This window comes from Daktulosphaira vitifoliae, unplaced genomic scaffold (genome assembly GCF_025091365.1).
Source record: "Daktulosphaira vitifoliae isolate Bord-2020 unplaced genomic scaffold, ASM2509136v1 Scaffold_2, whole genome shotgun sequence".
Taxonomy (NCBI): Eukaryota; Metazoa; Arthropoda; class Insecta; order Hemiptera; family Phylloxeridae; genus Daktulosphaira; species Daktulosphaira vitifoliae.
In genome coordinates, this window is record NW_026099573.1 from 39812873 (window position 1) to 39833484 (window position 20612).

The window sequence follows — 20612 nt, forward strand, 5'->3', positions numbered from 1 at the left end:
TGTTAGGGGCTTGTTTAATAGTTGAGGATCTTGGTCAAAACCAAGAATCGGAAGCTACCCGACGTCTGCCCAAATATCGTCCCTATCTCCTTAAATGAGTTTTAATTGCCTGAAGGAGACACAGGCAATCGTGTACCTTAGTTACAGAGGATAGATTATTAAATAAAATTAGACTATTGTTTTATGTCAACGACAAAGTAAAGTTATATTTTAGATGTTTAGTAAATATAAGTTATATGTAATGTACAATACGTCTGACCTGAATCCTAGTACAGTTGGTTAGTAGGTATATCCAAGTGAGACGGAGTTGGTTGGCTATGATGACAATTGGCGATAGACGGGTCGTTGAATAAAACAAGTTAAGTTATAAATAATATAAATAAGACGTAAGTAATAATATTGAAAACTATGTCTATAACGGCCACTCAAACACAACTGCCCTTTGTTAGTTCGACGTCAGTAGCTCCGGACTACAGACGAGTAGAATTGTCACATCAGCATCTCCCCCTATGCTAATTAATATGTATTACGAATTAAATAAATAGAAATAAAACGTGTGTAATATAAGTGGTAAAAACATAGTAATAAATGTTCTTACAACGCTCTCTCTCTTCCACATAAAATAATCAATCTGTGATCTAATCCTTTCACTCTTTTATGTTATATAATGTTGTTCCCTCTTTGTAAATTAAGTATTAACCACAGCAAGATCATACAATATTGCGAAATTTCAGATTCCTTCTCCAGCCTCATTCTTTCCACTCAAATTATACTCAAAACCATTTATATACTAGACTTCCCTGAGTATATTATTTTATAACCGTCACCTATTTCCATCGATTTCTCTCCTTTCTACTTAGTTTCCTGCACAAAACAAATTTCAACTTTTCTCCTCTTCAACACTTCTACTAATTTTCTACTTTCACCTTTTACCTTTTTTACTTTTGTTAATGTTCCAACATTCCAATTACTTATTCTTACTTTGTATCTATCTTTTTTTTCCTCCCTCATACACGAGTCCAGCCTAGAATTAAGTGGTGATGTCTTTACACCGTTGACACTACAAGCGTTGGGTAGACCTGCACAAATGACTGGTGAAACAGCTACCGCACAAGTTGTCTGGCTGGTATCAAACACTTTATACCTTAGGCCTTCCGCTTTGAACTACTCTATTTCCTTTCATTTGTTGTCCCCATGTATATTCAAAATGGGACAATATGCTTAAGTTTTGTTCAGAACTTCTCATAATGTTTGACAAAATATTTATTTAATTTTAAATAGTAGTCAGCATGGTTTTTCGAAGATCATTATCTACTGTAATTTATTTATTAATATTTTATTATTATTTAGTATCAGAAGTAAGTGTCGGTGGTTGTATCGATTGCTATAGAAAATTTTCCATAGTGTAAATCAATCTATATTAATTCAAAAATTAAAAAGGTAACTGAGTAAAGACTCCAGGGTTGTAATAGTTTTTGTCGTATATAATCGATAGAACACAACAAATAAAAATTGGAAAATATAGACATCTAATATAATAAATTTAACATCGGTGGTACCTTTAAGGGGTCGGTCACCAATTACCTTTATTACTCATTATTTTTATTAATGATTTGTGTGAAAAATTTAACCATTGTAAATTTTTTTTATTTACGAATGATTATTAAATTATATACGAGTTTAATTTTTAGTTTGCTCGATAATCGAATAAAAGTATTGAGATTGATTTATTTCAAAGTACTTAATATCCATCTTCACTCTCGCTTTAAATTAACACGCCATTTCAGAAACAGAGCTGTAGTTATTATTAACCAGTTAATAGAATGTGGAATATTTTTATTATTATTATTTAATTTATAAAATAATAACATTTACAATCTGTACATAAGAAAAGATACAATAAGCAAATAGGAAAAACAGAAAAAAGGGAAGATATCCAGTGATGGGACCCTTTTGACTTGATTTGGTAATTTAGCCATCAAAATATTAATTTAAAAGGTCACGGCACCAACGTCTTTTAGACAGCGAGGAGGGTTGTCAGGAATTGTAACTGTATGTTGGTTAGCAATTAATAAATTTGGATGTAGAAGTAATTTGGAGTGAAACTTTTTGTAGTATGATTTAACTAAAATATCGACTGGTTCAATGTTTAATTCTTTATGTAGGGTAACATAGGAGACGTATCAAGGTGCGAACGTGATTGTACGAAGGGAAATTGCTTGGAAAGTTATAATTGTTTTAAGCTATGATGTTTTGGCACAACCCCATATTTGGGCTCCGTATGACCAAATTAGTCTTAAAATTGACTTATAAATGATTATTTTGTTATGTATAGGAATTTTGGTTTTTAATACAGGACGTAATAAGTGGGATCTAATGTTTAATAACTTTACTTTGGATTTGAGATGAGGACCCCAGGTAAATCTTTTATCAAGGGTAATACCAAGATATTTGACTTGAGTTAAGGAGGGGATAGGAACTCCTCGGAAGGAGAGAATAGGCATATTATTGTTATTGATAGTGAAAGGAACATTTACTGATTTGTCTGCATTAATTTTAATTTTCCAATTTGTGGATCACTTATCTATATAGTCGAAGTGGAGTTGAAGAGCATTATAAGCTACGATTGAGTCTTTATTGGATGATAAAATGGCTGTATCAACAGCGTAGGTAGCCAAGGAGGTGTTTTGAGTTTTGGGAATGTCTGAATTGAAAATATTATATAAATCGAGGGAGAGGTCACTACCTTGCGGAAGTCCTGCTAGGATGGGAAAAAGAAAGGAATGAGAATTACTGTAACGAACTTTAAAGGTTTTGTTTTCTAGGTATGAACGAATAAGTAAGAATAGGGAAGCAGGAAGGAATGATTTAATTTTATAGAGTAAGCCAGGATGCCAAACTCTATCAAAGGCCTGAGCCACATCTAGAAATACTCCCGGACAATATTTTTTATTTACAAAGAATGATGAGATTATATCGACTAGCCTGCCCAGCGTGCATCATTGTGGATTATACGTTTGTAAACACTAAATCCACGGTGTATTTTAAAGCTGTGGATGGTTTATATATTTTTTTCGTTTTATTTAGTAATTAATTATCGTTCAGCTAATTATTAGGTGTTGTATAATGCAACTAATACGACGGTTATAAATAGTGGATTTTATGTGTAATCTATGGTATATTTTAAAGCATATTTTGCTTTATATTTATCTGTTAATTATACAATGAAACAACATGTTTTCGCCAGATAATAGTTGGTATATATTACGATGGAAGGAAGTTGTTTATTTTACATTTATTCAAGTGTATATTAAAAAAAAATGTTTAGATTAATTTGTTTGTTATACAATAATTCAACGTTCATTCGTTGTATATATTTATATGTTTGATTTTTTTAAAATTACTTTCTTTAATATTAGAAAGTAGTAATATATTCATTAATGAATACGTTATTTACCCTAATAATATTTGATTTGTATATAAAAAAGATTTGTATATAAAAAAGATTTGTATATTCAAAAATTAATTGGTGAAACAGTTTGGTAAATTATAAACTAGCTATTGTAACCTAAGCGTAATTACCGTGGTATAAAAGTCGTGTGTTTATTACAAATTACTTTTATCAATAATAATTCATAGCCAATGTTATATCACGACAACATTTTTATCCACTTCGAATATTTTGCTTAATTTTTAATATACGTATAGCAATCGTCACTATAATTTACTAATTAATATAAACTATTAAAGATTAATCATAAGTAGTTCTTCAAACTTAATTCCATTTTCTCGTATACAGTAAATTATGATGGAATAAATATGAAGAATACAAATGATGTCTTGAAGTTTATACTACAACTAAGGATTACATTAAAAGGTAAAAATGTTTTATTCATATTACTAAGTATTTCATGTATGCAATATTTTAAAAACTATAAAACTCTCCACATCATTGTGTATTGGATTTGATACTAGACAGGCTTTATTAAAACCGTTTTCATGATTAAAAATAAAGATTTCTAGTTGTCCCAAACTTTTGCATTTATATACCCCAATATCGAATGTTAAAATTTTTATGTCATCAGCCTTGCTGAAAAGTTCATTAATGAAAAGAAATCTCCGTCCTACAAAATGCATACAATTATTTTGTTTAATAAGATTTTCCACAACAAATATAATAATATTTTGGTCTTTCACTATTATACAATCATTACGATGGGTAAATTTACTTCTTTTTTCTTTAGCTCTTATTTGTATTTTAAAATGTTCAAATTGAATACACATAAATTGTTCATAAGTTCCTGTTATATGTAGTAAAGGTCCATTATTATGTGACGTAATCCAATATGGTGTACGGTTGAACACTGATATCACGTCTCCCGGTATACGGGTGAATACCACACACAAGTTTAAAATAAAAATAAAATGAGCTATAGTTATATATTGCGCTCTAATAATAATAACAGGTATATATCTATGTATATTGATATTTATATATATTTCTATGTTATTAATGATTGAGAATAGAGTTCCGCACGCGGCTACCGGCACAGACAGGTGAATTAACCACAAAAATTAGTAAGTAGATAATTGCCGTATGAATTATTGTTCCACAATCCACGTAAAGTAAAGAAAACACTCGTACACAGCGAAAACCAGTTCAGGTCAGCGTTGGAAAACGAACAAAACAGAAAAAGAAACAACACACCAGTTGAAGTGTACGTCGAAAACGGAACAGAACGCAATATCGGTAATCCATATTCGGCGGAGGCCTTATCTCAGTGTCAAGGGCGGAGAGACAAACGATGACAACCGATTGTCATATTAATAGCTGGACGGCTGATATCGAGAGAGACACGGGCGAGCGCCAGCCTAGAGCAAAAGGCGGTGCCGTGTCATATGTTTTTCTCTATAAATGGGAAAATCTTTTGAGGTAAGTAAAAATTTTTCATCACGTGCTGATTTGTCTTCTGTAATTCTATTATACATTTCTGTTATAGCATAACGTCCAGATTTTAAGTACTTTTTTAATCTACCCAAATAATTTTCATACCAAAAAGCATTGAAGTAATTGATGTTACTCCGCCATTTTTCTGTCTGTTACCACCCAATATCTACTCTAAATAGAACGATTTTGATTAACAATAAGTTCAAAAGATCATAAACCCTCGTTCCCCGTAAATGGGGGAAATCTCCAAAAAACTTACAAATTTAAAAATCTTTTTTTTTACATTTTTCAATTTTTTTTACTTAAAACTGCCATAACTTTTTCAAAAATGATCAAATCAATATAATTATTTTTTATAAATACATGATATCTTTAACTATCATTTGGTATATTTTTTTATAAATCTTACCCTTTACCTGCCCACACGGAGATATTAAAAATGACAACTTTTTCACAAAAAATTAACTTTTTCAACTCTTGAAAGTGTTACGAAATTTCTGACACTTTTATATTTATAACTAAAATTAAAGATAAAATAATATTACTTTTTATGGAAAAAAAAAATTTCGAGCTTTAATTTGTATTCACTGTAAAAATAATTACTGAATGTTATTGTGTGAAAATTCCCAATTTTATTTTTACATTTTTATGTTATAACTTATTGAAAAATGTATAGATCAATACAATTTTTTTATATGAAATAATATTTATTTACCTCTTTCATTCGACATCCTTTTTTTTAAATAACACCATTTTCCTTTATATATTATAAATACATTAGGGTGCCCGCTATTTATATATGAAAGATTTGTTCGGTAATTTTTTCCTATTGGTCTATGTATCAGATCTACAAATATGAGCTTCATATAACATGATTAAGAGGATGCGCTCTTAGCTTAAAGTTTTAGAAATATTCAAAATTTTGTACTTTTTTTTATTTTTTGGCTAAGTTTTTGATCTTATGGAAAAATGATAATAGGTTTTTTTGTGGATATTGTTATTTGTTACAGTTAATGTCTTAAATATTTTTTCACAAAGTTTGTCATTTCTTGTAAAAATATAAAAAACTATATATAATTCACATTTTACGAAAATAGCATTTCAAAGTTGGGATCTATATGAAAATCCCGGCCTACCAAATGGTAAAAGACAACCCTGGACTGTGAAAACTTCATCGCAGACTGAGAGTCCGAGATTTGTTATTATAGCTTTTCAAGTGGTTAGAAAAAACAAAATAAACAAAGATAGTAGTAGATTTGACCATTGTTCGTTATCATCTCTAAAAGTATACTTGAATTCGGAATCGTACCCCAATGACAACTTGCGAATGGACTTTCCAAATGATAAGTATGCTGTACCATATCACATGTACACTCGATTCCAAGAGACGTTCTATGAAAAGGAGATGGCGTGTCCTATGCTGACAAAAACAGAATTCAAGACAACTGCACCACTCATTGTCATTGACTGTTCAAGGCAAAACAAAAAATTAAAAAATGCGCCAATAAATATTAGATTAGAATTTGAATCTGATGAAAATTTTCCGACCAACACTACAGCATATTGCTTAATTGTACACGACAAAATGTTTGAATATAATCCTATGACTAATGAAGTTCATAAAATATTATAATTTGTTTTTTTTCAAAAATTAATGTAAAAGATTTTATTTATAAAACACTAATGGTTACTTAAATATATATTTGACTATTAAGAAAAAAAAATGTGTTATTTATTTTAGTACCTTATCGTTATTATATTTCATTTATTTCTTACATAAATCGAAAGCAGATAGTTTAAATAATAAAATACTATGTAAAAAAATAAATGCATATGAGAGTGATCGTGACTGTACGGTGATGCCTTTGATGTTGGAAATATGCTTACCTAAGTGTCTGGTAGTCGATGATAAAATTCTTAGAAATTATAGCTATACATTTAATAATACACAGACAGCGTCACAATTATTTCCCATAAAGTTACAGACGCTTATAAGCGTTATAATAATGTAATACCTTTGATATTGAATATTTGCTTACCTAAGCGTCTGGTGGTCGATAATAAAATTCTTAGAAATTATAGCTATAAATTTAATAATACACAGACAGCGGCACAATTTTGTTCCCATAAAGTTACAGACTCTTATGAGCGTTATAATATAATGATACCGCAAGGATGGTGAGTGGGTGAGGCGAGGGGGCCAGCTCTCTCCATTTTATCCTACTTAGGTCTATTTATTTAAAATAAAATATAAATAGTCAACATGAATAAATATAAAATAATTACAATGAAAAACTAATTTGGACAGCCATTTATGTAAACATAACTTATGCACTCTAAATTATGATGTAGTAAGGCTGTAACTTTTGTACTTTCACTCCATTCACAACCATTTTCACGAACAAATTTCAAACAGTCAATGGAACCACTCGCGACGGCTTCCCTCGTTATGCCTTCATCCCATCCACAACCATTATCATGAGCATATTTTAGGCAGTCTAAATGTCCATTCGAAGCAGCCCCTCTCGTCGTACCTTCGATCCAATCGCATCCATGTTGACGGGCAAATTTTAGGCAATCTAAATTACCATGTACAGCTGCCGAAACTATTGTCATTTCGTCCCATTCGTAACCTTTTTTATGAGCGTATTTTAAACATTCTAAATGGCCGTTGGCAGCAAATAACCTTGTAGTTATTTTATCCCATTTATATCCGTTTTCGTGAACATATTTCAATATTTCTAGCTTACCATTCAAAACGACAATTCTGTATGTGTCTTCGTCCATTGGATGTCCATTTTCGTGGGCATATTTAAAGATTTTTAAATCACCATTAAGAGCAGCTTGTTTCGTTATTGCTTCATACCATTCACATCCATTTTCATGTGCATATATTAAACATTCTAAATTACTATAATCTGCAGCTGCTTTTGTTGTATCTACATCCCATGGACATTTATTTTCATGAGCATATTTTAAGCAGTCCAAATGTCCGCCTTCTGCAGCAACTCTAGTCGTTCCTTCATCCCATTTGCATCCGTTTTCAAAAGCATATTTTAAGCATTCTAAATTACCGTATAAAACAGATTCCATTGTTGTACCTTCAGCCCAATGACATCCACTTTCATGTGCGTATTTTAAACATTCTAAATTGCCGTAATGTGCAGCTGCTGCTGTTGTCATTTCATCCCATTTACATCCATTTTCATGAGCATATTTTAAACAATCTAAATGTCCACCTTGTGCAGCGAATTTAGTTGTGTCATTATCCCATTTACATCCTTTTTCATGAACATATTTTAAACAGTCTAAATAACCAAACACGACAGTTGCAACCATTGTACGTTCAGCCCATTTACATCCGTTTTCGTGCGCATATTTTAACACTTTTAAATCACCATTAAGAGCAGCTTCATTTGTTACTCTTTTATCCCATTCGCATCCGTTTTCATATGCATATTTTAAACAACCAAAATTACTATGTTTTGCAGCTTTTTCTGTTACTCCTTCATCCCATGGACATCCATTTTCATGAGCATATATTAAACAGTCTAAATGGCCACCTTGTGCGGCAGCTCTAGTTGTTCCTTCACTCCATTTGCATCCGTTTTTGTGGGCATATATTAAGCAGTCTAAATGGCCGCCTTGTGCAGCCGCTCTAGTTGTTCCTTCACACCATTTGCATCCATTTTCATGGGCATATTTTAAGCAATCCAAATGTCCACCTTCTGCAGCAACTCTAGTTGTTCCTTCATCCCATCCCTTACCTTTATTAAAGGCATATATTAAACAGTCTAGATGTCCATTTGAAGCAGCAACAATCGTAGTGCCTTCAATCCAATCACATCCATGTTCATAGGCATATTTGAAACAATCTAATTTACCGTACTTGGCAGCTACAAGTAATGTTCCTTCATCCCATCCACAGCCATGTTCATGGGCGTATATTAAACATTCTAAATGTCCATTTCCAGCAGCAGCCCTTGTTGTTATTTTATCCCATTCGCAACCGTTTTCATGAGCGTATTTTATTATTTCCAGATTACCTGTAAAAGCAGCAGCACCAGTAGTCTTTTCATTCCACGGACATCCATTTTCATAAGCAAATTTTAACAATTTTAAATCACCCTTATTAGCAGCTACTTCCGTTATTATTTTATGCATTTTGCATCGATTTTCATGTGCGTATTTTAAACAATCAAAATTACCTCCATAAGCAGCATTTAAAGTCGTTTGTTCGTCCCAGCTGCACCCGTTTTCGTAAGCGTATTTTAAACATTCTAAACTGCCTTTTAGTGCAGCTGCTGCTGTTGTTGTTTCGTCCCAATCGCATCCATTTTTATGTGCATATTTTAAACATTCTAAATGCCCATTTGCTGCTGCAGTTTTTGTGGTTGTTTGATCCCATTCACATCCATTTCTATGAACGTATTTTAAGTGTTCTAAATTACCATACATTGCAGCTGCTTCTATTGTTCCCACATCCCACGGACATCCATTTTTATGAGCGTATTGTAAGCATTCAAAATGACCGCCTTCAGCAGCAACTCTTGTCGTTTCTTCATCCCATGCGCAACCATTTTCACGAGCATATATTAAGCATTCTATATGCCCATTTGCAGCGGCTTCCTTTGTAGTGTTCTTATCCCATTTACATGTGTTTTCGTGAGCATATTTTAAACATTCCAAACAGCCATTTTGTGCAGCTGCTGCAGTTGTTGTTTCATTCCAGTGGCAACCATTTTCGTGTGCATATTTTAAATATTCTAAATAGCCATTTTGTGCAGCTGCTGCTGTTGTTGTTTCATTCCAGCGGCAACCATTTTCGTGTGCGTATTTTAAACATTCTAAATAGCCATTTCGTGTAGCTGCTTCTGTTTTTCCCACATCCCACGGACATCCATTTTTATGAGCGTATTGTAAGCATTCAAAATGACCGCCTTCAGCAGCAACTCTAGTCGTTTCTTCATCCCATGCGCAACCATGTTCACGAGCATATATTAAGCATTCTATATGCCCATTTGCAGCGGCTTCCTTTGTAGTGTTCTTATCCCATTTACATGTGTTTTCGTGAGCATATTTTAAACATTCTAAACAACCATTTTGTGCAGCTGCTGCTGTAGTTTTTTGATCCCACTTACATCCATTTTCATGAACATATTTTAAATTTTCTAAATTACCGTATTTTGCAGCTGCTTCTGCTGTCCATACATTCCACTGACATCCATTATCATGAGCGTACATTAAGCATTCTAAATGTCCATTAGCAGCAGCAGCTTTTGTGGTTTTTTGATCCCATTTACCTCCATTTTCATATACGTATTTTAAACATTCTAGATGACCATTTGCAGCAGCTTTCTCTGTTGTATTTTCATCCCAGTCACATCCACTGTCGTAAGCTAATTTTAATGTTTCTAAGTCACCAATTGTAGCAGCTTTGCTCGTCGTACCTTTTTCAAATGGACAAATTTTTTTGTCTTGCGAATATCTATTTACAATCCCTAAATGAGCAAAACATTTAATTAATTATTGCAGTAATTGTATTTAATTTAGATTACCAAAAAATATCTTATTAATAGAGTGCATTTCAATTGAAATTATCTTTTTTTTTTTAATCTTATAAAATTTAATCTATAATATATATAATTATCCCTACAGCTGCTTTATATTTATCTAAAAAATAAGTTGTATTGTAAATCTATGAATTCAATACAAATCGGATACTACATATTAATAAATGTTTGCGAACTAAGAGTTTAGCTTATTTTCTAAAAAAGACTATGCAGAGGGAATGATACCTCACAAATTATCTCTGAAAATATAAGTTATCTTTTTTTTTTCAAAATAAAATATTTTGTTTCAACACAATTTTTTTATGAGAAATAAAATTTTTAATAATCCCTTTTTCATTCGACATACTTTATCTTAATTAGGATATTAATAAGGAAATAGCAAATCATGTAACTTTTGGAATAACCCTCCAATTTTTTAAAATCAAACACAATCTAAAGATTTGCATAGAAGCGTTTTATTTTGATAGTGATTTTAATCACTATCAGCTATCATTATACTTGATCCAACTATGCCACGTCACCATTGTGCCGCGACCTCCCTGTGTTGGGTTTTTTTATATTCGTAAAAATTATGATCTAAATTATTTTTATCATGTCAGGAATATTTATTAACGATACTTTTTAAAATAGGCACTAGTACTGAATTTACTTAATACCTACAAAAAGAATGAACCAATAAGTTAATACTTATTAGAGTCATTATGCTATCTTAACTATATGATATGTTAAGTAGAAAAAATGATACATGTTAAATCTATTCGTAAAAAATTATAAAGTTATATTTATGAACAATATAAAATTGCGCCTTTTAGAAAGGCTAGATACAAAAATAGTGCATTATTATCATTATTGTTATTATAAAAAAAATGTATAAACATGCGAAATCATGTTCGAGTATCGTATTACTGACTTGATAAATTTATTAGATTCGAAACATAATATTAAATAAAAATTAAAATAACAGGAAATTATCAGAAATCTTATTTTAACAAATTTTTATATTTTTATAATTTCTGGATGTTTAGAATCTATAATTCATGTTTTCAATATAAATTATTTTATGTATTTATGTTATTTAAAATATGTTACGTGTTATATATATGAAAAAAAACTGTTAATTATTTATTCTATATTTTATTTATTAAATCTCCTAAACTTTAAATAGTGATATCGCATTTAGAATTTATTAAAATTGTTTTTTTTTATGCTAAACAAGATTAATAAAAAAAATTGAGTTGCTATTTGAAAAACTAAAGTTGATATTGATTTGAGGGTTAAGGGATGAAAATAGAATCTTTATTTTTCCTGTCAAGTAGCTCAACAAAGATTAATAACAAATATAATAATTACATATATGATAACCCTAATATTTTTAAAGAAAATTTATTAGGCGTAGTAAGTCAATCATTCTGTATATTAGTAAATGAGAATTTAACAAATAAATATGTAAATATTAAGTTAAATGTATTTACTTTATTTAATAAGAATGAATTCATATAGGAATAGGAAAATATATTATTGAATATTTTTTAATTCAATAACTAAGGGGCATGTAGTATTGGGTCCGTTTAATACGTGAGGATCTTGGTCCAAACCTTTAGGGACACACGCAATCGTGTACATTAGTTACTAGAAAGATATCATATAATTAAGTTAAACTATTGTTTTATTTCAACGACAAAACGACAACGTTTAAGTTACGTTATATTCTAAATGTTCAGTAAATATAAGTTATATGTTATATCCCTTATGTTTAAATCAGTATCAACTTCCAATTTTCAAATGGTTATCCTATTTTTTTTTTTGTACATCATCAGATTAGATTTAGTGTAAAAAAAAATTTTTTTTTTATTCAATTATCAGCGAGGTATTCATTAAAATTTAGGGGACGTGATTATTACTCACATTTATAAATGAAGTGCGTCTTTTACGTCACAGTACAATTCACTGATAGATCTTATATGTTCATTAAATATTATTGTTTCTGTATATACCCGACTACTGTTTTATATGTTAAATCCGCGAAAATTAGCGTTTATTAAATTTTGTAATTTTTTTTGAAGATTTCGCCCATTTATGGGAATGAGGGAAATTTTTTCAATTTTTGGGTGTTATTTCTTCGACTAGATACGATTTGTGATCTTTCGGCGTATTGCTAAAAAAAATTGGTTGGGCTTTATGAAAATAAAAAATTGTATTGGTAAGATAATATTCTTTTAGGAAATTTTAAAATTACTATTTATAGTAAATTTATCAGTAAAGTTTAAAATTTGTTTGCATTTTTATAGTAATAAAACACTTAAATAGAATTCACATTAATTCACACTCCTAATATCCTACTTAATGAATTGAAAGAAATCCGTCTTAATTTACTATCAACCCTTGAACTCCTAGTTTCTATCTATTCTACAAGTCTAACTGATTTTTTCAAGGTAACTACAATTGATATACTATATAATAATTATACAGTAATTTAAGTAGTGTTTCAAACACTACTTCCATTTTAGTGGGGGAGGGGGGTGTTATTATTACTTAGATTACTTTTATTATTATACTACAATTATAATAACATATCATCATAAATTGTATTGTTATCGAGGTCGGGCTATAAGAATGTGTTTATAAGGTATTTTCGGAGACAGCGACTGTTGTAATTCAGAGCATCGTTAGTCATTTGACAATTATTGTGCAATTAGTATTACTTATTACTTTTTAATAAACTAATTAATTATTAATTCGGCAATACTGTTTTATTCTATTTTATTTGTTACTTTCGTAACATTAATATGGTTGATTATTACGGGGAGATATTAAAATATTAATCGGGTTATTTGACACATACTATCGAGATAAATAAGGAATATAATATTAATGTTTGCTTCGCGTGTAATGATTATTAATCTTGAAATTTAACTAATTTAGCTAATATTTAGCTAATCATATTTTAGGTAATTAATATGATCAAGAATGTTCTACTATATTTAGAGTAAAAAGTATCAAAAATAAATTTTTTTACCAAAAAATTTATAATTAAGTTATAAATAAGCTATGATTTAGTACAATTATTAAAATTTATTGAATATTACAAACTAATTAATTTTTTTATCATAACATAATAATAGTATTTAAAAGAAAATTGTACACTAAACAAATTAATTAATTAAAAACATAGGTCCCATAGTAAAAGGGAAAATATAGAGAACAAAAATACTACAGTCAATTATTTAAGTTAAGAGAAACAAAAAAAAATAAAAGTAGTGATGAAACAAAAGACTCAAGAGGAATATGTATACAAGATATCAGAGGTTTAAGATAACTCCATAAATCATAAAAGTATATAAGTTGAAATTTATTCAATTAATATTACTTCAGCCGGTAAAATACTTTTTAATTATACTAAACATTATATTCATATAAATGTATGATAATAGTGATTTACCACAGTCATGTATTGCAAGCTGTATATAGACAGTTATGCATCCAATGGCATAGGTATTCTCTCCTAAAGAGTAATACTAACTTTGTAAGTAATATTAAATAAATTTGTTGGGATGTCCAAGTCCAGATAATTGTGAGGTAGTATCATAAACATGACCAAGCCAAATTGATAAATTTACTCCTCCATCGGGGATTTGTAAAGAAACGTCAAAAAACTTAATGAGACGATGATGAAGAGAGTGATGATGATGATGAGAGTGATGATGATGATGAGAGATATTTCTTTGAACATAACCGTAATTTTGATGCCGCTTTGATCACTAACGGGAGAGGGTACTTGACAGTGTAACCGTTGACAGATGTGATATATAGGATGAGGATCACAGGTGGTAGGAAACATGTCTCAATTTAATAAGTAAATAAAAAAATTAAGTTACTACGAGGCAAAAAACCGAATGGTCAAAAAACCTCGTCTACAAATTAAAGAGGAACAGAGAGAAAAGAAAAAAAAACAGATATTAATAAAAAAAAATACTAGTTACACCTACACTTTTNAAGTTACTACGAGGCAAAAAACCGAATGGTCAAAAAACCTCGTCTACAAATTAAAGAGGAACAGAGAGAAAAGAAAAAAAAAACAGATATTAATAAAAAAAAAATACTAGTTACACCTACACTTATATTACTAGAGAATACGATGAACGTCTTCGGGTACCCACCGACTATTAATCGCGGCATGACCGCTAATAATACGTGGGTATACGCCCCAAGTAAGCGACTGGTTTTAGGCAGTTAGACTTAGCTTGCAAGACGTTGGGACACCCCAGAATAAAATGCACTACGTCACCACATAGTACCAATAATATATACATATCACCCATAAAATATAATATAAAATCTATAAAACAATCACAAAAAAAATATTGATATGAAATGACAGGGGGTCTTGTAATACGCCTGCCATGTTGCGGGACCTAAATAAAAAATAGGGGGACCTAAAAAAAATTCGCCACACGTGCTTATGGCACAGCGCACTAAAAAAAAAAAAAAAAAACTGGCTCAAAACATTAAATACTAATTATACATTACCAGACCCGAAGGGCTACAGAATATGAGGCAGGCTCAACCGACGCCAATAAAAAAAAAATCACATTTTGAAATTATAGTAGCGGACACTCACGATTATATATAAATTATAATGTTGCAGCGCACACAACAACAACAAAAAAAAACTCACACTACGGACGAAAATTAACCGACAACCAGTTCCGATAATGGCTAATATCCGACAAAACATCCGGCGTTTGACCCGGTGGTCCGTTGGCGACAACACGGCTAGCCTTTAGAGTAGGGGTCAAAAAAAATTAAATACCCAGTGCCGGAAATTACTAAGAACAATTTGAATCATAAAGCGACAACGTATGCGGTGAGCAGTGCAAATGACGTTCAAGATAGGAAAGGAGCGGGGTGAATGTACACACAAATGCCGTCCATGAACGGTCTGAAGTAGTACACAGCTGACTATCTCGCGCGCGCACAAACTGATAAACGCCGTCGCAGTACGCATTCGGCTCAACACAAATATATATATACATATATACAAATAAAAAAAAAAAAAATAGATACTTTTTGTCACGTTACAAAATATATTTGATAAATGTAATAGGTATGAATAATGTAAAATCGAATTTACCTCCACTAAATATAAAAAAGGAAGTTATTAACAAAAAATGTATTAATTGCCAGTGCTCAAAAAAAAAAAAATAATAACCTTTTAAATTTAATCGAGTAATTCAAATAAAGTGAATTAAGTCGTTTATTAAAATAAAGTCAAATTACTGACCTCCATTTTTATTAGTATACAATGGATAACATAATTATGCATTGTATAACTTATTTTAAATTTGTGTATTTCATTATTTTGTGAAAACTCGTTGTTTACTACTCATGTTTGGGTGTAAAATTGGTATAAATTAATAAATATTGTGTAAATGTACTAACAACAAATTAATAATGGTTAGTATTGTTTTATACAATTAGTATGTTAGTAAATTTAAATCCCTATGGAGCTTTATTTTTTAAATAAATGTTAACTTAATAAAATTGTTTTAAGAAAATGATTCAAATATTTGATATTAATTATTAAATATATTTGATAAATTTAATAGGTATAAATAATTAAAATTGAATTTACCTTCATTAAATACCAAATAGGAAGTTATCAACAAAAAATATATTAGTTGCCACTGCTAGAAAATATGAAATAACCATTTAAATTCAATGGAGTAAATCTCATAAAGTGTACTCACCTTCATTTTTATTCGTCTTCTTTTTACTTGTGTTATAAGTGTTATATTCTGAATAACTATTGATAAATTGCTCATTAAATAGGCGAATATATATAAAAAGTCATCATCATAATCAATTATTTGTTTAAATTTTTTAATTTAAAAATATTATTTTACGTAAATAATAATTTAAACTTTATTATTTACTTAATTATTTTAGTTAACCTATTCAAATTGGTTTTAACTGTAAACATGAAAAAAAGATGGCCAAATTGGCATTGATTAATCACATTTTTAANTGATAAATTAATATAATTAATTATTAAAATAATTATACGGAACTAAAAAATACCAAAAAGAATTTTCCTAATATAATTATTATTTTAAGATAAATTAAGTAAATTATACTAAAAAAATCGCTCTATATATTTTATTATGTATATTTAAAAAAGATAATACTTAATATTTGTCATAGAAAGTAATTTTTTATAATAATTTACATTTTTTCTCCAAAAACAAATTCACCTTTTATATGGATAATAAAAATAATCTTTGTCTAATTGTTATCTTGATCTGAGACAAAACTATATTATTATTTATAAAGTAACTTGTAATTTAACTGAATTTACTCTTTCTACTAAATAACTCGTAACTTAGAGAACACAAGGAAGTGGCACGTCTTCTTCTTCTTCAGCTTTTATAGGCCATTAAGGCCCATCACTGCTCCATACAGACTCCTCCATTCCTCTCAATCATTTGCTACTTCTTCCGGGTTTTCAACCCCAAGTATCCTAAAATTCTGGTTAAAATCGTCTATCCACCTTTTCTTTGGTCTTCCCAATGTTCTCGTGTCTTCTGGTTTCCAGTTAAGCGCATCCTTCATTATGCCATTCGATCTCCATACGTGCCCAAATCAGCTCATTTTTCTTTCTTTAAGTGTTTGTATGATGTCCTCTTCTCCTAACAGGTCTTCAATTTCCTTATTGGATCTTATTTCATATTTACCTGTTTGATAATTTTTTTAGGACCAAAAATGCGTCGTAAGAATTTCGTTTCTAGTACTGCTAGTTTTCTTTCGTCCCCTTTCGACGTTGGCCACGTTTCGCATGCGTATAGAATTACTGGTCTAACTAAAACCTTGTATAATCTCATTTTTTATTTTCTTGATAATACCTTGGACCTGAAGGTTTTCTGTAACGCGAAATAACATCTGTTTCCAGCTTTTACTCTCAGGTTTATTTTCTCTAGTTAAATATTGTGACTATATCCACTCCCAGATATTTAAAGCTTTCTACTTTTTCGAAACAATAATTTTCAATGTTCAAATTTCTGTTTTGGTGTAGTTGATTACCTCTTTCAACTACCATATATTTAGTTTTCGCTTCATTTATCGTTAGCCCCATATTAAACGCTCTGGTTATTAGCTCCTTCGTAGTGGTTTTAATGTCCTCTTTATTCGATCCAAATATCACTACATCATCAGCGTAGGCTAGTAATGCATGTACTCTTTCATTAAAACTGACACCATTTGTTGTTTCTTGAATCTTTCTAACAACCTCCTCTAGGGCAATGTTAAATAGTGTCGGTGACAGGGCATCCCCTTGTCTTAAACCTACTGTTGTCTCAAATTCTTCTGAGTAATAGTTTTCGAATTTGAATTTTACATCTTAATCCCTCAATGCATGCTTTCAGCATTTTAACTAGTTTTGCTGGTATACCGAACTTTTTCATGCTTTTCCACAGTGATTTTCTCTTGATAGAATCGTATGCCTGCTTAAAATCTATAAACAGTATGTGTAATGACTTATTGTATTCGTAATGTTTTTCTATTAATTGTCTTAGTGTAAACACGTGGTCAATTGTAGATTTTCTTGGTTTAAAGCCGCATTGGTATTCACCTACAATTTCTATCGTATATATAGTTTTAGTCTATTTAATAAAACATTTGATAATATTTTATAAGCTGCATTGAGTAGCGATATACCCCTGTAATTATAATAGTCTTCTGGGTCCCCTTTTTTATATATGAGGCATATTACTGCTACCTTCAATTCTTCTAGTATCTGTTTTTATGTGAAGTGGCACGTACCTATATAAAAGCTAATTATAATAAATTTGTTTAAAAAGGGATAAAAAACCCAGCACAGAGGGGTCGCGGCACAGTGGTGACGTGGCATAGTTGGATCAAGTATAATGATATCTGACAGTGATTAAAATCACCATCAAAAATAAACGCTTCGATGCAAATCTTTAGATAGTGTTTAATTTTAAAAAAATTGGTGTTTTATTCCAAAAGCTACTTGATCTGCTGGTTCCTTATTAATATCTCGATTAAGATAAAGTATGTCGAATGAAAAAAGGTTTATTAAAAAATATTATTTCTCATAAAAAAATTGTGTGGATCCATAAACTTTTCAATGAGTTATAGCATTATAAAGTTAAATATAATATAAATAATAAAATCGAAAATTTTCACACAAAAATAGCATTCGGTAGCCGTTTTCACCATGAAGACAAGTCCAGAGGTCAAATTTTTTTTTTNTATTATTACACTGTAAGTAATTGAGTGGGTTATGATAAAAAAATCACTCTGTATAACTAAGCGCCTAGTTTTAACACCATACGTCTTCTGAGACGCGCAGTGAGGTTGACTTAAGTTGACAAATCTATAAGTTATAGAGTTAAATTAAAGATGATTCTAATAATTAATTAACAGTTAATAAACCAAGAAATATAAATAACTGAAAAAAATAATCTTTTTTCATTACTATGTTAATTTTACAAGTAATTAAGTGATTTAAGGAATACCGATAACTAGTATGATTGAATTACAAAATCACCAAAGAATTATAAAAACTACTTACAATCACCATCAGATGGAAATCCGTTTGGTGAGAGCTGAGAAAATATGGTACCAAAAAAAAAAAAAAAAACACATCATAGTAAAACCAATACCTTCTCAGCTTCGCATCGAAGCTAAAATAATAATTATACCAATCAATTATGTCACTCATAAGGTGCATGTTCAGTTATATTAATATATTAATAAAATAACAGAAAATAAATATAATTTGTGCATCTATGTTTGTACAATTCTTATTTCTCTGATATTTTTATGAATTTTATTTATTAGATAAATTATTTGTGATGTATACAAGAACATTTATTTTTATCATAGTATTATTTTAGAAATATACATTTATTAATGATTATTAGAATAAAAAAGCTCATTGTTATTAATTATTTGAATGAAGAAAATTTACTATAAGAATATAATTGTATTTAGTTACATGATTTAATTTCTAAATTAATATCAATTCCTCTTCTACTTTTTTTAAGGATCAAAAATATTGTAAAAACAGATTATATCGTTAAAAGTGTATTAAGTGGAAGGCTTCATTCGAACTCCAAAATTTTCCTAAATGAGAAAATATTTTCTAAATTATAAATTAAATAAGAAATATGAATTCTCGGAAGAAGTTTCTAAAACCAATATTTTGGCACTAATATTAAAATCATTTGTAAAAAAAATTAGAAATATATAAAAAAATTTTTATAAATATTTTTGTTATACTTCATAATAGTAGCCAACACTTTTTATTTAACCGTAAAAATATTACATTTCCATAATGAAATAATGAGTATATATAATACGAATTAAATATAAATAGTAATAAGGGATAAAAAAATTAAATCTATGCACTAAACTTATTTTCGCTAACTGTTATATCAATAAGAAGAGCTTAATTATACAACACTTATGCATTATACAATATCTGTAAAATAGTTATGTATATATCATAAATATTTAAAAATGAATGTTTGATTAAACTAAAAAACGCTAAATAAAAATTTATTGAATCAATGAAATATAATACGTATTATGAGAATAACTTTATAAGTATTGTTTAAAAACTATTACTTTTAATTCATAAACTTCTTAAATTTTTTTTTTATAAAAAAAATAGTGATTAGTAAAATTTTGTGAAAACCAAGTACATAAATATTTTATCAAACTAAAATATTATAAAACACTAATAACTAAAATAGTATATTCTAATTAATTAATAACAATATTTAAAAACGGTAGCACAGTGGGGTCGCGGCATAGTGGAGACATTGCATAGTAAGGTCCAGTATAGATTTAATCTGACAGTGATTAAAATCACTATCATAAGAAACGCTTCGATGCAAATCTGTAGATAGTGTTTAATTTTAAAAAATTGATGGATAATTGCAAAAGCAACATCAACTTCTATTAAAATAAAATACAAAACCCATAATTATCATACAAAAATAGTATATTTTTCAATATGGTAGCCATTTGCGTATAGAAGATAGATCGTCGGGACAAATTTTTTTTTT

The 20612-nt window shown here is 29.4% G+C and overlaps 2 protein-coding genes across 2 annotated transcripts in view; one reads left to right on the plus strand and one right to left on the minus strand.

The window, feature by feature from the left end:
* LOC126898239 (uncharacterized) overlaps positions 1 to 6581 on the plus strand; it is an 18297-nt gene extending 11716 nt beyond the window's left edge. Inside the window, exon 3 of the mRNA XM_050672179.1 lies at positions 6046 to 6581. Coding sequence (XP_050528136.1) covers positions 6046 to 6581 — 536 coding nt within the window. The remainder of the gene's footprint in view (positions 1 to 6045) is intronic.
* Positions 6582 to 6684: 103 nt separating this feature from the next.
* On the minus strand, positions 6685 to 16314 carry LOC126899601 (uncharacterized). Its single transcript, XM_050674642.1, has 3 exons — positions 16269 to 16314; positions 16154 to 16208; positions 6685 to 10449 (listed from the first exon to the last, which is right to left on the minus strand). Exons 1-3 carry the CDS (start codon positions 16272 to 16274, stop codon positions 7244 to 7246), a joined length of 3267 nt encoding a protein of 1088 aa, XP_050530599.1. The 5' UTR covers positions 16275 to 16314; the 3' UTR covers positions 6685 to 7243.
* Positions 16315 to 20612: the final 4298 nt, after the last annotated feature.